This window comes from Elgaria multicarinata, chromosome 11, assembly GCF_023053635.1.
Source record: "Elgaria multicarinata webbii isolate HBS135686 ecotype San Diego chromosome 11, rElgMul1.1.pri, whole genome shotgun sequence".
Taxonomy (NCBI): Eukaryota; Metazoa; Chordata; class Lepidosauria; order Squamata; family Anguidae; genus Elgaria; species Elgaria multicarinata.
The window spans coordinates 42087950-42109325 of record NC_086181.1 but is presented as its reverse complement, the minus strand read 5'-3'; the positions used below and the strand labels follow the sequence as shown (position 1 = coordinate 42109325).

Sequence of the window (21376 nt, the reverse complement as noted above, 5' to 3'; positions counted from 1 at the left end):
AGAACATGTGGGTGGTAAGCAGGGTGGAAGAAGAGAATGTGAGAAGGTGCTTGTTGAGAGTAAAGAAGTTATGGGTGGAAGAATGAGATGAACATGGTGTGTGTGTGTACACTATAGAGTCTTTTTTTTAATTGAATGCTTTTTACAAGCTGCAGGTGGACAGGCATGGAGAGGGTTTTTGCTTGGCTTCAGGTTCACTTCCTCACACTGTGCTTCTCTTGCACAGTAATACACTGCAGTGTCTTCAGATTTCAGGCGGTCCATTTGCAAATGCATCAGGCTGTTTGAATCATCTCTGGAGATGGTGAATCGCCCCTTCACTGAATTTGAGTAGTAAATGGGAGATGAAGATGTACTTATATAGGCCACCCATTCCAAGCCCTTTGCAGGTGCTTGTCTCACCCAGTGCAGATAGGCACTGCTGAAGGTGAACCCTGATCCTTTACAGGAGAGGCGGACAGACTCTCCAGGCCTTTTAACACCCCCTCCAGATTCCAGTAGCTGGACCTCCGATTGGATACCTGGAAAGAAAAACATTTTACAGAAACTTGTAGGCAGATCGACAATTGAGTATTTTTCATTTCAGGAAAAGAAGAAATATTACCCTTGGATGCTGCTAAAAAGAAAACCAATTGAAACCAACATATCATTTTCTCTTCTTTCGCTTTGAGTGGGATTCACTGGGAAATGTTCACAGGTATATTGGATTTCTGCCTTTGGGTGAATCTGGAGCAGAGAGTGTGTAGACTCTGCGCTTTAAACAGGAAGCTGCCCATGTATTTGCATACACTTGAAGATAAGATGGTTGCACAGCATTTGAAGAACCTAGACTGCTTTCCACATAAACAGTGATCTGGATGACAGAAGATGAGGGTGAACATATGGAAAGGAGGACAGGGCTCCTATATCTTTAAGACTTTATAGAAAGGGGAATTTCAGCAGGTATCATTTGTATGCATGCAGCACCTGGTGAAATTCCCTCTCCATCACAACAGTTAAAGCTTCAGAAGCCCTGCCCTCTTGACCAGATGCAAAAGGCCATTTCTACTAGCTAAGTGCTACCTCCAGTATCTGTGGCAGTAAGACTATATGCGCCAGTTGCTGGGGAACATGGGTGTGAGGGTGCCAACAGCTGGTTGGCCACTGGGTGAACAGAGTGCTGGACTAGACGGACCCTCGATCTGATCCAGCATGGCACTTCCTATGACCTTATGTTCTAAGAAAACTACTTCTGAAGGCTATTAGAAAGCAAGCAAACGAAAACCATTTTAAAGCAGTAGTGTAGATCCTGCCTTAGTAGAGTCATAATGGATCAAACCACGGCCCATCTAGTTCAGCATTCTGCTTACACAGTGGCCAACCCGTTGCTGGTGTATGTAGGCATACTTCCTCTGATACTTGAGGTAACATATAGCCATCAGGACTAATAGCCATTGATAGTCCTTTCCTTCATGAATTTGCTTTTAATCTGCTAATTTTAAAGGCATCCAAATTGGTGACTGCCATTACCTCACGTTGTACAACTTGTTAATATTTTATACAGCTGACAGCTGAAGAGGTCACCCGTACATGCCCTTCACCAGGACCCATTTGCTCAACTCTAGTCATTGCAGTATTTATTACTTCAACTTCCATCTCTTGACTCTGACTTGCTCTTGTTGCACCCATATAGGTTATGCTGGATCTGATGCCCATCATGGGCCACAGAGTCTCTGCTTACACCACACAAACATGTTGGTTCATCTTCCAAGGCTTTTTGATTCTCTGTCCAACTGACAGTGTGTCAGGATCAAGAAAAATGGATCACTTGTTTCATGTTGGGGGCATATAGGATTCCCTACATTCTTAAGAGGGTATTGTAGACCATCTCCTGCAGATTGTGGCAGTTAATGTTATTTCCCCACAATAGGAAACAGAAATAATTCCTTCAAGTCTTACAAAAGAATTTGGGGGATCTTTTTTGTGGAGTCAAGCTCTCAAGGGACCAGTACTGTGTTTGTTTTCAAGAAAACATCTGAGAAACCAACCAGTCTCACAGTTGAAACCACAAACCATCATATTCATCTGCCTATTTTATTTCCCTCAGGGCTAATGGGTATTTCTATTCTTATACCACTGGTGCCCCCTTGTGTGAGAGAGGAGGAAGAGGAGGAGAGTTTTATGGTCTGGTTATTGTATTTGATGAGAGCCTCATGTGGCGCAGACTGGTAAAGCAGCAGTTTCTGCAGCTGAAACTCTCCCCATGGCCTGAGTTCGATCCCAGCGGAAGCTGGTTTCAGGCAGCCGGCTCAGGTTGACTCAGCCTTCCATCCTCCTGAGGTCGGTAAAATGAGTACCCAGTTAGATGGGGGAAAGGTAATCACGGCCGGGGAAGGCAACGGCAAACCACCCCACTATAAGGCCTCCCAAGAAAACGTCAGCGAAAGCTTGCATCCCTCCAAGAGTCAGTAATGACTCAGTGCTTGCACGAGAGGTTCCTTTCCTTTTTCCTATTGTATTTGATATTTCTGCAGCCATTATAGATGTATCCCACTTCAGAACACTTAGATGATAACAAAATACGAAATTGCCTCTTGTAGTGTAAGGCTATTGGTCCACCTATCTCATTATTGTTAAGTCTGAGTAGCAGTGACTCTCCAGGATTCCAAGCAGAATCGTTTTTCTTAGAGCTACCTTATGATGCCAAGGACTGAACCAGGGGTTTTCTGCAAGCAAAGCAGGTATGTACTACTGATCTAGATCTACTGATCCTATACCACATCTGTTAATTGCTTTTACCCTTCTAGAAGCAGAGGAGGGTTGTCTCCTGTGGTGCATAAGGCCAAAATGATAAAATAGGACAGCCAAATTCAGGTGATCACTGCAAATTCATGGAGAAGACAGTAGGGTGGCCCTTGCATGCCCTGCCCTCAACACCTCCACCAGAGACTTTCTTGCATTGAGCATTTGACTGTTGCACTCCTCTCCTCTTTGTGGGCTTCCCAAGGGTAGCTGGTTGGCCACTGTGTGGACAGAGTGCTGGACTAGATTCACCTTTGGTCTGATCCAGCATGGCTCTCTCTATGTTCTTAAGATCAGAAGAGGGATTTTAAATGCATGTATGTTTGTGGCCAAGCTATCTCCATCCACTTAAGCTTCAGCCGGGATATTCGCTGAAGCTGATAAAAGGTGCTTTGATTCACAGAGGCCACTTAATAGTGCTGGATCGTGGAAGTATGAGATCAATAAGCAGCCCCAGATGGAGAAGGTTTTTGTATGAATAGGAAGGCAGAAGCTGTCACTGTGCTTCTCTTGCACAGTAATACAAGGCAGAGTCTTCAGGCTTCAAGCTGTTCATCTGCAGATAAGCTGAAGTCTGAGGATTGTCTCTGGAGATGGTGAATCTCCCCTGAACCTTGGAGTTATACAACTGCTTGCTCCCTGTAGGCTTGCTAACTAAAGCCACCCACTCCAGTCCTTTCCCTGGAGCCTGACGGATCCAGTGGATGGCATAGTCTGTAAAGGTGAACCCAGAAGCTTTGCAGGACAAGCGAAGTGAGCCTCCAGGTGCTACAACACCCCCTCCAGTCTCCAGCAACTGTACCTCTGCATGGCAGCCTGAAAGAAAGAAAGAAAGAAAGAAAGAAAGAAAGAAAGAAAGAAAGAAAGAAAGAAAGAAAGAAGATGCATCAGTAAAAAAAACTGTAAAAACCCACACATACACATACTTAAATGGCAGCAGTGCTGAGATGGGAAGTGGAGTGGGAAATATACCTGAGAGTGCTACAAAGAAAAGAAGGAGGTTGGACCAAAGTATCATGTCCTTGGCTATGTTGGGGGATGTAGAGAGTAGGGTTAACCTCTCTTGTCTAATCCTATCTTAGCAGGCTCTGGGTGGGTGGAGTTGATAGGGTTGGGTGGCCAACAGTGACCTTTAAACATGAAATGGTTCTGTTGATTTGCATGGGCTCCGTGTTATAAGGGATGCAATAATACACTCTCTCTCTCTCTCCCCCCACCCGTCTTCTTTTTAATGTGAATGTTAAGTTTAAGGGCCAGAGGGCAGAAGAAGGAGAGTGGATGGATTTCCATCATGGATGAAGGAAGCATTACCACTATATCCTTCCTCTGAGAATGTTGCTGCCAGGAACCATGAGGGTGGGAGGAAGAATTTTCTAGTGTGGATGCTCAAGTTATTTTGCCAGAAAAGGCCATGGATGAACAGTTATGTGGCAGCAGTTTGGTATTTTGTTGTTCCTCCCTCCAGCCTATTATCCTTGTGCCAGGTGGTAGCCCCATTCCCTGAAAATGTCCTTGTCTGTTTCGTAGGTTTGCCAGTTTACTAAATAATAGCACTATCAATTCCTATGTCTATAGCTGCTGCTTGATCTGCAGAAATCAGCAGATAAAACTTGAGAGTGTGGAAATAAGCCTTACTTCCCATTAGTTGCACTTATAATTTGTTTGAGGACCAATAAACTGAAGCTAAATCCAGATAAGACAGAATGGGTTGGACTTTTATGCATGTTACTGGAGATTGGGGTGTCTGCCTGCTTGCCTGTAGGAGCAAGTCCATAGGTTCAAGGTGCTCCTGGATCCATCTGTATCACTGGAGGTCCAGTTGGCCTTGGTAGCCTTGAACACCCATTACCAACGCCGGTTAGTACACCAAAGGGAATCTACACGTCGTACTGAAGGCGCTTGCGTGTGCCTCCAGGGCGCCGTCAAAACGATGGTGTAGACGGAGAAAGAAGAGACAGAGGAAGAGGCGGAGGAGGAGCCGGCTGGGGAACCGGCCGCGTCCTTGCCGCCGCTGCCTCCCCGCCGGCCTCCTGCTGCTGGGGTAAGAGCCAGCCGGATCGGAGAGCTCAGCTTCCGCTTCCGCCAAGCTCTCCAACCTGGGTGGCTCTTACCCCGGCAGCAGGAGGGCGGCGGCAAGGACGCGGCCGGTTCCCCAGCTTCCTCCTCCGCCGCCTCTTCCTCCGTCGCTTCTTTCTCCATCTACACTGTCGTTTTGACGGTGCACTGGAGGCGCACTCAAGCGCCTTCAGTACGACATGTAGATTCCCTCCCACTATGCCTTAGTATCCAAACCACAGTGCTCCATGAACAGTTATCCATGCACTCACAATTAGATTTCTGCAATGCACTCTGTGAGGCTACCCTTGTGTGTAGTTCAGAAGCTGCAGCTAGCGCAGAATGCAGCAGCTAGGGTGCACACTGGATCAAGTTATGCTCACATAACCCCTATGTTAATGTTACTGTCATATAAAACCCATACTTGTATCATTGCCAGTTCTAGACCAGGGACTTGACCCTTCCTCCCAGCTTCCCCTTAGGGCTTAGCACTCGTGCTGGTGTTTGTTCACTGCAGTCACCTGAACCAAACACCCAGGCAATGTCCCACTGGAGGAGGGAACCCATCTGCTCTCATGGCTGTCACTTGGAGACCAGACTTTCCAGCATGGTAATTATCTCCCCTGCAATTATCTGAATCACTGTCATCAATTCTTCTTGACATTTAGTCTCCTTCTCCTAAAGAAGCTTTGCAGGATTTAGGAGAAAAGACGTCTCTTAAACTGGATGCGGTTATAAATCCATCCACGTGTGCCATTCTAAATTCAGATTAGACATAAGAGGCAGGCAGACCTCTGTAAGATGCATTGTAGGAATCTCATTTCAAGTCTGCACATTTTGCTGGTCACAGAAGACGTGCTTCTCCAGATGTATTGATATTAAATTTAAAGTGGATACACTTCTTTAAACCTGATGCATTGGCAGAACCTTCTACCATCCCATGTAGCTTGTTCAACGTTGGCTACTGCCAGTGATACATCTTCAGATGGGCACAGCTACATCAGCATGTAGAGAGATTTTCTCTCAGATAGTGGTCTTAGTGGTGTTGTTGCTTCTTTTGCCTCAAATAGCATATGAAATAGATAACATGAAATGCCCATCATATGACACCTTCCATGTTCTTCATGAGTGGTATCAGCCTGGGGATCTCCTGATCGGTGGGATTTCTTCTCAGATCATTTACTTTTTCCCTTCCATATCCTTTGAGGTCTCCCCTTCCATTGAAATGGAGATGGATCTTCCAATGTAAGGATATGTTTCCTTTCAAATGTGAGATTGGATACCTAATGTTTTGTAATGCAAAAAGGTTGGAGAATTCTTAAAGCATATCCAACTGCCATCATCAGTGCTGCTTTGTCCCTTATTGATATTTTGTACAACTTGTGCATTTTCCTTGGGTTGGAGCCAAATGTTCCCCTCCTCTGATAAATGAAGCTGTCTCCATTGGAGGAAGGTCAGAGGAAGGCAACAGAGGAAGTTCTTTCATGGGAGGAATATAACCTTTGTGTCAAAACCATTGTTTACAATATTTCAATGGTTTATTCTCCATAATGCAGGCATATACGTGTTTGGAAAGTAGGGCTTACTATTTTCTTTGATTGTACCACATTTGCAATCAGCCATATGAAAGGTCATCTCAGCATGTAATTGACAAATACATAGACAACAGAAGAAAGTAGTGACACACACACATCAAATCACATAAATTATTATTGTTGTTGTTCAGTAAATACAAAGCAATAGTGAGTTAAACACAGAGAGAGAGAGAGAAAGAGAGAGAGAGAGAAAGAGAGAGAGAGAGAGAGAGAGAGAGAGAGAGAGAGAGAGAGAGAGAGAGAGATCATACAACAATTTTCTTGGCTTGCTTTACATATGATACCATCTCTGATTTTCCACAATTTCAATCTAAGCAGAACTGAATTCTTGGAATCTCACATTGTCTTCTGCTGCCTTGCCTTCTCTTCTATAACTCCTTGGTTCAGATTTGGTCTCTAATCTCCTCTGTGGCTTGTCTCTGTAATGCCTTGGCCTTGTGAGTTTTGGTCTGCTTCATTCTAACAATGATGGCAGGAAACGTATACGGCATGTATGGATTGTTTTCCAAATTAGATTGCCTTATATAAAGCCTAGAAGGACCAATACTATTCCAGAACTGCTTCATGCATTAAAGAGTTCTCCTCTGAAACTCTCTTTGCAGTGTGGTGACGAAGTCCTACCAGCATGTCCTTGCCCTGGCATTTGCTGTAAATGAGGCCAACGAGAACTCCACAGTCCTGCCAAATGTAACACTGGGGTTCCGCATCTATGATAGCTACTATGATGCAAGGGCAACATATCACACCACACTGGGCCTGCTTTGTAATTCACACAGATTCACCCCCAACTATGAGTGTCACACCCAGAACAATCTCATGGCTGTCATTGGAGGAATGAATTCCGACATCTCTTTCTATATGGCAGATCTCTTAAGCCTCTACAAGATTCCACAGGTAGGATATGTGCATAGAGGTGTGAGTATATTAATACAGAAATTAAACTCTCTCCTTTTCATATTAGGGGTATTTTTAGGGCTCTGAAAGTGGAGGGGCATGAATGAAAAAACCAACACTTCTTTGCCATTAAAAATGAAATTCAACAAAGCCAAATGGAGAATGTGTTCAATCCGACTAGGGTATTAGATAGTATTAGATAGAATCAGGGATTCCTAACAGATTTCTCTGCAGTTACTATGACCATGTAATTGGATCATAGGCCGAAATGTCAGCCAGAAGAGTAATTGATTTTATCATAGTTAATTTTATTCTGTCAATGTAAATTTTATTTCAAATGTATCCAATACAAGTAATACATATATTTTATGAATTTATATATGCATATATTTATTTACTTTGCAAAAAATGCACTGGCAAGGACGTGGATTCATCCAAATACCTTCCATTTAAAAACAAACAAACAAAACTGTCATGCTGTCTCATTTATGTGTTTTAAAGATTTAGGCCATAGCTAGACCTAAGGTTTATCCCAGGATTGTCCTGAGGTCAAACCTGTTCATCTAAGTGCCACACAGGGCATCCAGTGCTCAGGCAGGGGCGAACCTGGGATGATCCTGGGATAAACCTTAGGTCTAGCTATGGCCGTAGTTTGTTTCGTCATGTGTTTTAATTCACTTTTATGAATGTGTAGTTAGCTATATTCTTGGCATTGAAATAGCGTAAATGAAATAATACCATAGAATCATACAGTTGGAAAGGGCAATTCACACCATTGAATCTTTACTTTGACGTCCAAAGGATAAGAGCTCACTAGCACCCTAAGTAGTTCATTCCATTGATGGAGTTCTCTCAATATTAGGGTATTTTTCATGATATTCAACCAAAACCAGCCTTTCTAGAGCTTAACCCTGATTTTTTTTTCCTGCTTTACAGTCTTGGATAAAAGAGAACAGGTTTTGGACCTCTTCTGTGTGACAAGCCTTTATGTAAAGTGCTATCGTATCCCCCTTCCACTTAGCTTTCTCTTCTTAAGGCTAAAAAACACAAGTCCTACAAGTATTTCTTCATACAACCCATAGTTAAATTATGGAATCTGAGGCAGGAAGCCTATGTGCACCAGTTGCTGGGGAACATGGGCTGGAGGGCTGTAGTAAACTCACGCACACGATGGGTGATGATGGAATATCACGTTTATTGAGAATATACCAAAGGTTTATATAGCCAAATCCCTGCTCCTTCTTCCCCCCTCCTTCTCGGCCGAAACTCCTTTGATCACCTTGCTTGTATGCTGAATCAACACTCTTAATCCCTTCTGTCTCCCGAGTTAGTCTGCCCTTGTGTTTGTTCCGTTCTAATCTGGAAGTTCAACAGGACACGCTTGCAGTCAAACAATGGCCAATTAACTGGGAGGAAGATAACGGCAAAAGCCCGTTTACCCCAGGACAGTCTTCTGTCAACGTGGAGTTCCAGGCCTGTGTGTAATACTTCAGAGGGCGCTGTTCCACCATGTCCTGCTTTGTTGGTCCCTGGTCGACAGCTGTTTTGCCACTGTGTGAGCGGACTGCTGGATTAGATGGACCCTTGGTCTGATCCAACATGCTTATGTTCTTATGGTCATGCACTCCCAATTAGACATTGTTTTCAACCCTGTGATCATCTTTGTGGCCCATCTTTGTGGCCCATCCAATTTATATGAAACCTTCTTTAAGTATTAGAGCTGAGATCTGACAAGTGGAACTGTTACTTTCTGTGGCTTCGAAAATGTACTTTTATTGATGCAATCGAACATTGCATTTGCCTTTTCAGCAGCCATGTCAGATTGCTTTCAGCAGCTACATAATCAGCTTTTGATCAACTACAGCACTGTGAATATTTTCAGACATACTATTGTCAAGCCAGGTATCCCCCAGTCTTATAAATGTGCATTTGATGACTCTTTCCTAAATTGAGAATTTTGCCCTTGTCCCTGTTAAAATTTCATTCTGTTCAATTCTCCTTCTCAACTAATCTCTACAATATCTGTACATTTTCTTCTAGCTTACCTTTGGCTCATTTCCCCCAGAAGAAAGTTATACAACAGAGGTCCCTTCCTTTTACCGCATGGTCCCAAATGAAGCCCATCAGTATATTGGTATTATTGGGTTACTTAAGCATTTTGGATGGACCTGGGTTGGGATCCTTGCTGTGGATGACGATGCTGGGGACCATTTCTTGCAATCCCTGGAGCCATTGCTTTCTCAGAATAAAATCTGTTCAGCTTTCACACATAGGATCCCAAAACAAGGACTTTTAGTTTTGATCTATGAACTGGGTGATATGGCCTCAAATATTTATCAATCTTTAATAGATAGAAAAGCCAAAACATGTCTTATCTATGGTGAAACTATGACTCTTCTATGGCTGAGCACCTTACTGCCTCTCGCAGATCCTGACTATATGGAAAACCCATCTTTTGGAAAGGTGTGGGTTACGACAGCACAGATTGATTTTTCAGTAACAGGTATTATAACTCGTAGGAATTTTCAAATATTCCATGGGAGTATTTCCTTTGCGATTCACTCAAACATCCATCTTGGATTCCAGATGTATCTTCAGAACCTGAAACCTAATTCCACACTGGGAGATGGCTTTCGTCAGGTATTCTGGGAACGTGCCTTTGATTGTTCATTTCTGAATCCCATTGTGCCAACGAAGGTTGATGTAACATGTACTGGGGAGGAGAAACTGGAAACCCTTCCTGGGCTGATTTTTGAAATGGACATGACTGGCCACAGCTACAGTATCTATAATGCTGTCTATGCCATGGTGCATGCTTTGCATGCAATGGAATCATCAAGGTCCAAACAAAGAAGATGTGTGCAAGGTGAAACCTATGGAGTTCTCCAACCTTGGCAGGTAATGTTTGCAAAAAATAAAATCGCCATACTGCTACTGATACATCCATACAAGCTGAAGGAGGTTATGCTTCCTCCTATACTTGGAGAATGAAAAAGGGTAAGCTAGAAATCTTTCTGTTTTCTTCAATTGCAACCAATCTACTCAATTCAGCTCCTGGGTTGCAGTGGATTGGGGTGTGGCTTTGCACCCCAACCATTATAGAAGAATCGGTGCAGCCTGAGCTGGACAACTCTTATGGGAAGAATATATATACTTCCCCACCTGAGCCATAACTGAATTGGCTCAGGTTGGTTGTATGGCTTTCTATTTTATTTTTATTTTTTGCTTCCATCTGTCTGAACTGGAAGGGAGGTTTGCTTGAGGGGTCATAGATATGGCTGAGTCATAGACATGGTCAAGCAGGTCCAAAGGAAGAAAGCACAAAACAAAACCTGAGGTAGTTTTTAAGGTGAAAGGAGGCCTCCTCAGATCATTCCTGTCAAGGCCATGAGGGATATTTATTTATTTATTTATTTATTTATTTATTTATTTATTTATTTGATTTTTATGCCACCCAATAGCCGAAGCTCTCTGGGCGGTTCACGTGGCCCTAGAAGCCAGTAGAAGACCTCTACTAGAGATCTGCCTGGCTCAACTATACAAAGGCATCTAATGGGTAATGAGGTTGACATACATTTCAAGGCACATTGATGTGACAGTTGTGAGAGGGGCCATGGGAAAGACTGGCCACAGGTCCAGAACTGGGGGAAGGGTCACCCTGGAAAGGCATAGAAAGAAGGATGGGAGCTCTCTTGCCTCAGTCCAAAAAACTCACTGTAGATCCCTAAACAATTTCAGTAACTAAGATCCCCATTTAAAATTAAAATCTCCCTAGTCTCATTTCTTCATTTTCAGTATCAGGGTGTTCATTTAACCCATACCTTCATCTCCTGGTTGGCTATACGTTAAATGAAACTCCCAAAACCTGGAGATGCAAAGAAACATGCCTATAAACTAGGGCTGTGCACGGACCCCCCAATCCTCTTCGTGGCCCAATCCAGAACTTCCGGATCAGGTCAGATTCTCTTCGGGCTGATCCGCCCGTCCCCCGCTCCGCTCCACGGAGCGAGATCTGGCTGTGCCACCATTGCCGCATGGAGGGCAGCGATGGCAGTACCAGGTAAGCCAACCCCCCAAACCCTTACCTGCGTCTGTCATCATGGGCTTCAATTTAGGCCCTGGCTTGAAGCCAGAAGAGGCCTCAGTCTTCACTTCCGGCTTCAACCGGGGCCTCAATTGAAGCCTGTGACAGACCGCGATGGACACAGGTAAGCCTCCCTCCTCCCTGCCCCCTTACCTGGCTCTGCCGTCACCATCGCCACATGGACGGTGGCGCCGGCGGTGCCAGCTAGGCCAAGCCCCCACACACCTTACCGGCGTTCATTGCGGTCCATCGTGGGCTTCAATTGAGGCCCTGGCTTGAAGCCGGAAGAGGCCATGGCCTTCACTTCCAGCTTCAACCAGGGCCTCAATTGAAGCCTGCAATGGATTGAAATGGAAGCAGATAAGCCTCCCTCTTCCCTGCCCCCTTATCTGGCTCCATCGCGGCAGCAGCGGCAGTGCCAGATGAGTCCCCCTCCCCCCACTTACCTGCATCCGGATTGAGGTAAAATCCACAGGCCCCCCCCCCGACTTGCTTCTCCTCCGCCTTTTCCGGAGGCGAATCAGGCCACCTCGCTATTGCTTCTCCGACCTGAAGAGAAGCAGATCACATCCCTACTATAACCCTTGGCATGAAGATTCCAATAGGTTGTCTTGCTCCTTTGTTCCTTTTTCTCTTTCATCTAGCTCCACCCATTTCTTCAAGGCATTTCCTTTAATAACTCTGCTGGAGAAATGGTGTCTTTTAATGATAAATGGGAATTGGTGGCAGGATTTGACATAATGAACGTGCTCATATTGCCAAACAGCTCCTTCCTTAGAGTGAAAGTTGGACGGGTGGATCCCAACGCTCTTGAAGGAGAAGAAGTTACCATCAATGAGGATCTAATTGTGTGGCACCAACGTTTTAACCAGGTGTGGATTATAGCATATCTGGTCAGAGGGCAGGGGTCCTAGTTATCAGGATGGAGTTGGAAGAAGAGCCGTGAAAGAATTATGTTCCCCTTCGCAATTCACCCAGACATAACCCACTCACACCTCTGGATGTGAACACAAGCAGGAACACCGTTCTCAGGAAATTTTTGCAATTTCCCGAACTTTCATTTGGGTTTGAAAGTGCTCACTTCAGCATTTGTTTCACCAGTTTAGTAAATGGGTATCTGATTGGGTCCAGGAGTCCAACAGACACCCCCCCCCTCAGACCCATTTGGGTGCCTGCAGCATATTCAGGTCCCCTTAGGTTGAGTACCAGTATGGCCCAACAAGCACCCAGCGGCTGTCCACCCTTGTCCAACCCTTCCATTGTGTGTGACAGTGGAGGCTCCAGAAATTATGTAATTTCTCCCTCTGCATACATGGCCCCATTTACACAAGAATAAAGGTACAAACACTCCACACCATGGAGGGTCTGGCCAAAGGCAGATCGTCTCATGATTTCATTGAATGCTTGTCGAGCTGCAAACAGATTCTCATGTGGCACCATGTGCAGGGCTGAGTGGCAGCACTGGCAGGGTGAGCATCTGCAGACCTACATGAGTTCACACATCCCAAACCCAAATCCTCATTTTTACACTTTAGCCTATGGAGGGGGGGGGGAGATGCACATTTTCAATTCAGAAAAACACATTTTTTTTAATCTTCCTTTTTTTCAAATGGGAAAAAAATACAGTTGGGGAAAAATTAAATATGCATTTCCCCCATAAAATAGGACCTTTCTCTGATAAGGGGGTGGATGAACTGAGCATTGAGGACAATTTCTCGGAATTTCAGCAAGCTTGAACATTGCATGTTTACATATACCCTGGTTGGAAGTATCCGTTTCTGGCTAATCTGATTCATTCATGGGAGGTCAAAATGTCATGTATTATGTTCAAGAACTAAGGAAAGATGTCACTGCCAAATAACTCAGTTCCTCACAACCTTTGAAAAACATTTGATATTTTCTGTAGTAGTGAAAAATGGAAACTTGCTATCTGCTCTGTCAATTAACATTGGGTAGATTTTTGAGGGAGCCAGATCCAAGGGGTTATTGGACTACAACAATTCTATGGACTACAAGTGCAGTCATAGACTCTCCCAATTTAATTTCTCTTGTCCCGATTTTCATTAGCCAAGGAAATTATTGCAAAAGTTATATCTACTATGTTCACTATAGAAGTGGCACATTTTTCCCCCTATGTGTTTCTTCATATCATCTCATTTGTATTTATTGATTTATTTTGGTATATCAGCCATTTCTAGATTTTATACTATGTCCTTGTTTCCACACAGGTTCTTCCCCTTTCTGTGTGTAGTGACTCCTGTCAGCCTGGTTATATGAAGAAAAAGCAGGAGAGGGAGAAATTCTGCTGTTTTGACTGTGATCCGTGTGCAGAAGGGATGATTTCTACTCAAAAGGGTTGGTGGCGTATTGGACTAAGGGCTCATCTGCACCAAGCAAAATATTCACTGTAGAAGTGGTATATAAAAGGCAGGAGCCACAGTACTACTTTGTAGCGGTACTGAAATGCACTGCAGGATCTACATTACTGTTTTATCGTGCTCCTGAAGTGATCTGACAACTGTTGGGGCCCATGACACATCTACACCAAGGAGGATATTACACCATTAAATTTATGACCTATAAAGCCCTATATGGTCCGGGTCCAGGTTATTTGAAAGAACGTATTCTCCCTTATGAGCCTGTCCGTGCTTTGAGATCTTCTGCAGAAGCCCTTCTTTCAGTCCCATCTTCTTCATAGGCACGCTTGGTGGGAACATGGGAGAGGGCTGCTCCGGTGCTCTGGAACTCTCTTCCCGGGGAAGCTAGGCTGGCTCCCTCCTTGATGGGCTTTCAGAAGCAGGCTAAAACTTTTTTTGTTCCAGCAGGCCTTTGGAGAATAGTCTGCCCCTCCATCTATGTTAATGTCTTATAATTTTGTTGTGTATTTTAAATGTTTATGGTTTTGTCCCCCCCCCCCCCCATGTATATTTTAAACTTTGTAAGGCCACCTTGAGGCCCAGCATTGGGCAAAAGGCGGTATACTAATAATAATAATAATAATAATAATAATAATAATAATAATGTGGTATGGAAGTGGTATCTGATATGTGTCATAGACTCCTAGTGTCAGTGCACTTCAGTACCACCATAAGGGAATATTGTGGCTCTTACCTTTTATATACCGCTTTCATACCTCTTCCATAGTGTAATATCCTGCTTGGTGTAGATGAGCTCTATATATTTCATCATAAAAGGATAACAGACATGGTTGTTTAAGATGTGTATATACTGCCAAAGTATTTGAGGAATGATACCACACTTCCTTTTCTAAATGGAATTCCAAAAAACAAAAAAAAAAGGAAAAAAAATACTTCAAACATAATAATTTTCAATGTAAAGAAGTTAATTATTATTTTATTTGTATTTTGGACTGCACAGTCACAAATATATCATTAAAACACAGTAGACATTTTTTAAAACAACAACAACAACACACTATTAAAACTAAAGTAAAATTAAAAGCACAGATTTCACACCTTTGGTTTAGTGGTGAAAACACAGTAACAAAGAGGTAAATGCATGTGTGAACAAACCTTTATCTAAGGACAAATTTGGGAAATATTCATTTTTTAAGAAAAAGGTTATGATTCTCTGAGTTGATCATTGAGTCACACTGTGGGTTTGTTTGCTTTTCCTTTTCACACAATTCATTTATAGGGCATATGAAAAAGTTTTAAACAGCTGTTAACAGTACTGAACACCATGATGAGGTGTGGCATGAGAGTCCCACAAGACTGATTCCTACCTGAGGTGGTTGTGTGAGACTTCATCATTTTAAGCTTTCAAGGGCCTGAATATGCTGATTCAGGGACGAGGGTGATACAAATAAATAAATAGATGTATGTAACACTTCTTGAGTGCCATCAGCCTATATATTTATGTTTTAATAATAATAAAAAATACTCACCTTTCCTACAGCTGCTAAATGTAATGAACAAAGATCAACAAAGATAATTTCTTAACTAAGATTAAACAAGCATGCTGTTAATATAATAAAGACAGAAAATACACACAGTAATCAGATACAAATCTAACGTTGTTACTTAATAAACAAAAACATAGTTAAATAATACTGAAGTGCCTTTTCACATGACCAAACCAAATAGAGGAACCAATGGGTGCATGAATGGGCAGAGATTCCCTCATTGGAAGTACCCGTGAGACTCCTCAATTCATATTGGAATTATTATTTATTTATTTATTTATTTATTTATATAGCACCATCAATGTACATGGTGCTGTACAGAGTAAAACAGTAAATAGCAAGACCCTGCCTCATAGGCTTACATTCTAATAAAACCATACTAAAACAATAAGGAGGGGAAGAGAAAGCAAACAGGCACAGGGTAGGGTAAAACTAACAGTATAAAGTCAGAACAAAATCAAGTTTTAAAAGCTTTAGGAAAAAGAAAAGTTTTTAGCTGAGCTTTAAAAGCTGCGGTTGAACTTGTAGAGCGTTCCAGGCGTAAGGGGCAGCAGAAGAAAATGGACGAAGCCGAGCAAGGGAAGTAGAGACCCTTGGGCAGGCGAGAAACATGGCATCAGAGGAGCGAAGAGCACGAGCGCGAATTACTGCTTTGATGGTCATTTCTTTTTAATTTTCTTTTTAATTTACAGATATGGATGACTGCTCCCAATGCCCAGAAGATCAATATCCATCCAAGAATCAAGATAGATGCATTCCCAAAGTCATCACCTTTCTGTCTTATGAAGAACCTTTGGGGATGAGTTTAGCCTCGCTTGCTGTTTCTTTTTCCCTGATCACAGTCCTGGTGTTTGGAACTTTTATTAAGCACAAAGATACCCCCATTGTCAAAGCCAACAACCGAGATATCACCTATATTCTCCTCATCTCCCTCCTACTCTGCTTCCTCTGCTCTTTGTTGTTTCTTGGACCACCTGGGACAATAACCTGCTTTCTCAGACATTCTGCTTTCGCCATCATCTTCTCAGTGGCTGTGTCTTCTGTGTTGGCCAAAACCATCACTGTGGTTCTTGCTTTCATGGCCACCAAACCGGGGTCCAGTATGAGGAAGTGGGTGGGGAAAAAGCTGTCCAATTCCATTGTCCTTTTCTGTTCGTTCATTCAAGCAAGCATTTGTGCAGTGTGGTTGGGAACTTCTCCCCCATTCCCTGATTTTGACATGCAGTCACTAACCAAAGAGATCATAGTGAAATGCAATGAAGGCTCTGTTGTCATGTTTTCTCTGGTCCTAAGCTATATGGGACTTCTGTCCATCATCAGCTTCACGGTGGCTTTCCTTGCCAGGAAGTTGCCAGACAGTTTTAATGAAGCCAAGTTCATCACCTTCAGTATGCTGATGTTTTGCAGTGTCTGGTTGTCTTTTGTTCCCACCTACCTGAGCACCAAAGGGAAATATATGGTAGCTGTGGAGATCTTCTCTATCTTAGTCTCGAGTGCTGGGCTACTGGGTTGCATCTTCCTCCCCAAATGCTACATTATTGTGCTGAAGCCTGGTCTGAACAGCAAGGAGCAGCTAATAAGGAGGAAAACATAGAGTATTTCTCCAGTGTTGCCTATGGAGTAGATACCATGGGTTTATTCTATGAATACATTTGGGCTAACATATATGCCAATATAATTTGTTTTACACACATACCCTACGCCAACCCAACTAATGTATTATGTGATTAGTGCATATGATTGAGAACTAAAGAATAAAACCTGAGATTTCCCAATGAAAGTTGTTCTGTTGGCTCTGTCCTTTTAGTAGCATGACCCCAATCCTAGCCACATTCATGTGAGTATGCCTCACTGACCTCAAGGGGATCTATTTCTGAACCACACGGGTTTTTCGTTGGTTGGTTTATTATTATTATTTAAAATATCCATGTTAGAGGTCTTGTTTCTTACTTACATAATGGGTTAAAAAAAACTACAATTCATTGATTTCATTATTTCTTGTATAACAACATTTGATAGTAGATGATGCAAATGAGTGTGGATTTGGCTGGGTTCATTGGCTGAAGGTATTAATATCTGCCATGTAAAAATGGGTGCCATGATGAGGCATTTTTGAGATATTTTTCGAGATGTCAAGCTCAAAATGCAGGTGACATTTTCCATCAGCCCAACATCGCAATTTCCCCATTTCATCTCCCCTCCCCCCTGTATTATCAATGTCAGTATCTTCATTACGATAATTAGATGCACCAGGAGCTTTCACTTCAATCAGAATTTGACAGGTTTGAGCTTCCTGATAAAGTTACAAGGGAAATTTCAAAATAGTTTCCATACATTCAATAAACTTACCTTATTTGTTTTTTTGTTTTTACTTTTGTTTTGTTTTTGTTTTTTGTATGCTTGGGATTTGGCAGAAACACGTCTTTTCTATTTTCTTTAGAAAGAAATTGTTGGATATGAACTTGCTCTGGATCCATTTTTTATATTATTTTATATTATTAAGGGAAATTTGAAGTCTGTTATGCAAAAGAACTAGGTGTGCAGGCCATACATTACTTGAAGCACACATATCCATTACTCACTAGACCAAAAGCAGCAAAGACTTCCATTAGACTAGGTATGTTTTATCTCCCCATTTTTGGGATTTGTGAATAGGAATGACCGACCCCGCTGCCTGGATTTTCAGGTAGGTCTAGCAAGGCCCTAAGTTTGTTTTCTGATGGACCCCAGAACTGTTGTTTTTATATTGTTGTTTTTATGTTTCTGATGTTATATAAATGTAATAAATAAATAAATATAAATTGTAGGTACTTGGATTGCCATTTTTGGGCCAAAAGGTGGACTAATAAATATGAATGAAATAATCTCATTTCACTCATATTCCTTAGCAACTGGTATTGAGAGAGACACTGCCTCTGATACTGAGGTAAACTGTAGCCATCATGATTAGCAGTCATTGACAGCATCTTCCAGGAATTTGTCAAACCCCCTTTTAAGCCTTCATCCAGGTTGTTGGTGATTAGTGGCCAGTACATGGAACTAATATATACTCAAGAATTTCATTGGAAATGTGGGCTGACTTTAAAGTTCCTCAAATAGGGGTAAAAACATCACTCCCTTCAGTGAAAAATATAGTGCATCAACATTTGAGATAAGCCTTTGCTCATGTAAACAGGTTGCTGGCGAGTGTCGAAACGCATTTGGCCCAAGTTGCTTCTGATCATTAAACACTTTTTTCAATGTAACATCCTTTTGAATCTGTATTTTTTATTTATTTATTTATTTATTTATTTATTTATTTATTTATTTATTAAAAAATTATATGGCCCAATAGCTGAAGCTCTCTGGGCAGTTCTCAAAAATTAAAATCATGAAGAGCATAAAAACAACCAACTATCTAAAAACACAAATACAAAATATTGGTGTTGATTGATTTATGTGTATATTAAAATTTGTGTATTTTCTACATCCCTATCTACTAGCCACTGTACTACTGTGGTTAAGGTTAACACCAGTTGTTTCTGTCTGTAGTGTATACTAGTTGGTCATTAGTATATTTATTTATTTATTTATTTCACTTATATACCGCTCCCATAACCAGGGCTCTCTGGGTGGTTTACAGAAATTCTAAAATTAAGATAAAAACGAGTATACAAAATTTAAAATTCTAAAACACAGAACATACACACATAAAGCATTAAAAACCATTAAAAAACTAAACATGTGAGTGATTAAGATCTTTTGGTAGGATATATGATACTTGTATCATTGCCAGTTCTAGACCAGGCACTTGACCCTTCCTCCCAGCTTCCCCTTAGGGCTTAGCACTCCTGCTGGTGTTTGTTCATGGGAGTAACCTGAACCAAACACGCACTTAATGTCCCCCCTTCCCAAAGAGAACAGTGGGGGGAGGGGACTCATTTGCTCTCACAGCAGTCACATGGAGACCAGACTTCGCGACATGATAATTATCTCCCCTGCAATTATCTGAATCAATTATCTGTCATCAATTCTTCGAGTCATTAAGTCTCCCACTTCTCCTCCAGAAGCTTTGCAGACTTTAGGAGAAAATACATCTTATATTAAATGTGGTTATAAATCCCTCCACGTCTGCCGTTCTGAGCTCAGATTAGACACAAGAGGCAGGCAGACCTCTGTAAGATGCATTCTATAGATCTTATTTCAAATCTGAACATTTTGCTTGAGAGAGAAGACGTGCTTCTCCAGACATATTGATATTAAATTTAAAAGTGGATACACTTCTTTAAACTTGATGCATTGGCTGAACCATCTACCATCCAGGGTAGCTTGTTCAATGTTGGCTAATGCCAGTGATAAGACTTCAGATGGGCATAGCTACACCAGCATCAAGAGAGACGTGCTCTCAGATAGTGCTCTTAGTGGGGCTGTTGCTTCTTTTGCCTCAAATAGCGTATGAAATGCATAACAAGAAATGCCCATCATATGAGACCTTTCATGTTCTTCATGAGTGGCATCAGCCTGGGGATCTCCAGATTGGTGGGATTACTTCTCAGATCATTTACTTATCCTCTTCCATGTCCTTCAAGGTCTCCCCTTCCTTTGAAATGATGGATCTTCCAGGGTAAGGATATTTTCCCTTTTCCATGTGAGCTTTGATATCTTATGATTTGTAATGCACAAAGGTTGGAGAATTCTCAAAGCATATACAAATGCCATCATCAGTGCTGCTTTGTCCCTTAGTGATATTTCGTACATCTTGTGCTTTTTTTCTTGGGTTGGAACCAAATGTTCCCCTCCTCTGACAAATGAAGCTTCCCCCATTGGATTAAGGTCAAAGGAAGCTCATTTATTTGAGGAATAGAATCTTTGCATCCAAACCATTGTTTACAATCTGGCGGTGGTTCCTCCTCCATAATGCATAATTCTACATATTTGAAAGGTAAGGCTTGCTGTCTTCTTTGATTGTACCATATTAGCAATTGGCTATATGAAAGGTCATCTCAGCACATAATTTAATAATGCATGGACAAGAGGAGAAAGTAGCGATGAGCAGGAACACACACACACACACATAAATATTTTCTTGTCTAATTGAAAATATCACTGTTCTGCTTCATTCTAATAATAATGGCAGGAAGCTTATACTGCATGTATGTATTGTTTTCCAAACAGATTGCTTTATATGAAGCATGGAAGGACCAATAATGTCCCAGAACTGCTTCATGCATTATAGAATTCTCCTCTGAAAGAACATGTAACTCTCTTTGCAGTGTGGTGACAAAGTTCTACCAGCATGTCCTTGCCTTGGCATTTGCTGTAAATGAGGCCAACGAGAACTCCATGGTCTTGCCAAATGTAACGTTGGGGTTTCACGTCTATGATAGCTACTATGATGCAAGGATGACCTATCACAACACACTAGGCCTGCTTTGTAATTCACACAGAATCACCCCCAACTATGAGTGTCACACACAGAACAATCTCATGGCTGTCATTGGAGGAATGAATTCCGACAACTCTTTCTATATGGCAGATCTCTTAAGCCTCTACAAGATTCCGCAGGTAGGATATGTGCATAGAGGTGTGAGTATATTCCCAAAGAAATTAAATTCTCTTCCTTTCATATTGGGAGAATATTTATGGCAAAGAAAGTGGAGGGAAAGGGAAAAGATCCACCAACACCCTTGAAGTTGAGCGCACAATATATAGGGAGCCCAATGTGTTCCGCATATACAAAAAGCCTCAATGTGATTTAACCAAGCCAGCAGTCATATAGTAAGTGTCAATGGACATATAGCAAACATTTGATAAACGTTTTGCAAAGTTACAGGTGATTAATAAGGACAAACACATGTCACAAACATGAAAGTATACAAACAAGGGAAAATGTATAAATGTAATATTAAACGATGACTCTGGATTGTATGCACCGTTTACAACTTCATCAGTAATACACATTTTCAATTTTCAAAAGTTAAGCATTCACCATAACATAAAAGCTTGGCATGTTGGCTGCAGGTTCTAACCCCCATGGTAGACTGTTTGCTGAATTACAGACAA

At 42.0% G+C, this 21376-nt stretch overlaps 1 protein-coding gene and 1 gene segment (V, D, J or C); one reads left to right on the top strand and one right to left on the bottom strand.

Annotated features, from left to right (window-relative positions):
* Window positions 1-3277: 3277 nt before the first annotated feature.
* On the bottom strand, window positions 3278-5403 carry LOC134405935 (Ig heavy chain V region 6.96-like). The segment is given in 2 exon segments: window positions 3278-3597; window positions 5358-5403. Coding segments are annotated over 2 exon segments (366 nt in total).
* A 520-nt stretch (window positions 5404-5923) lies between these two features.
* On the top strand, window positions 5924-16928 carry LOC134405934 (vomeronasal type-2 receptor 26-like). Its single transcript, XM_063137181.1, has 5 exons — window positions 5924-6081; window positions 7034-7325; window positions 12054-12281; window positions 13638-13764; window positions 16027-16928. The coding sequence occupies exons 1-5, from the start codon at window positions 5924-5926 to the stop codon at window positions 16926-16928; spliced, it is 1707 nt and encodes a 568-aa protein (XP_062993251.1).
* The last annotated feature ends 4448 nt before the right edge of the window (window positions 16929-21376 follow it).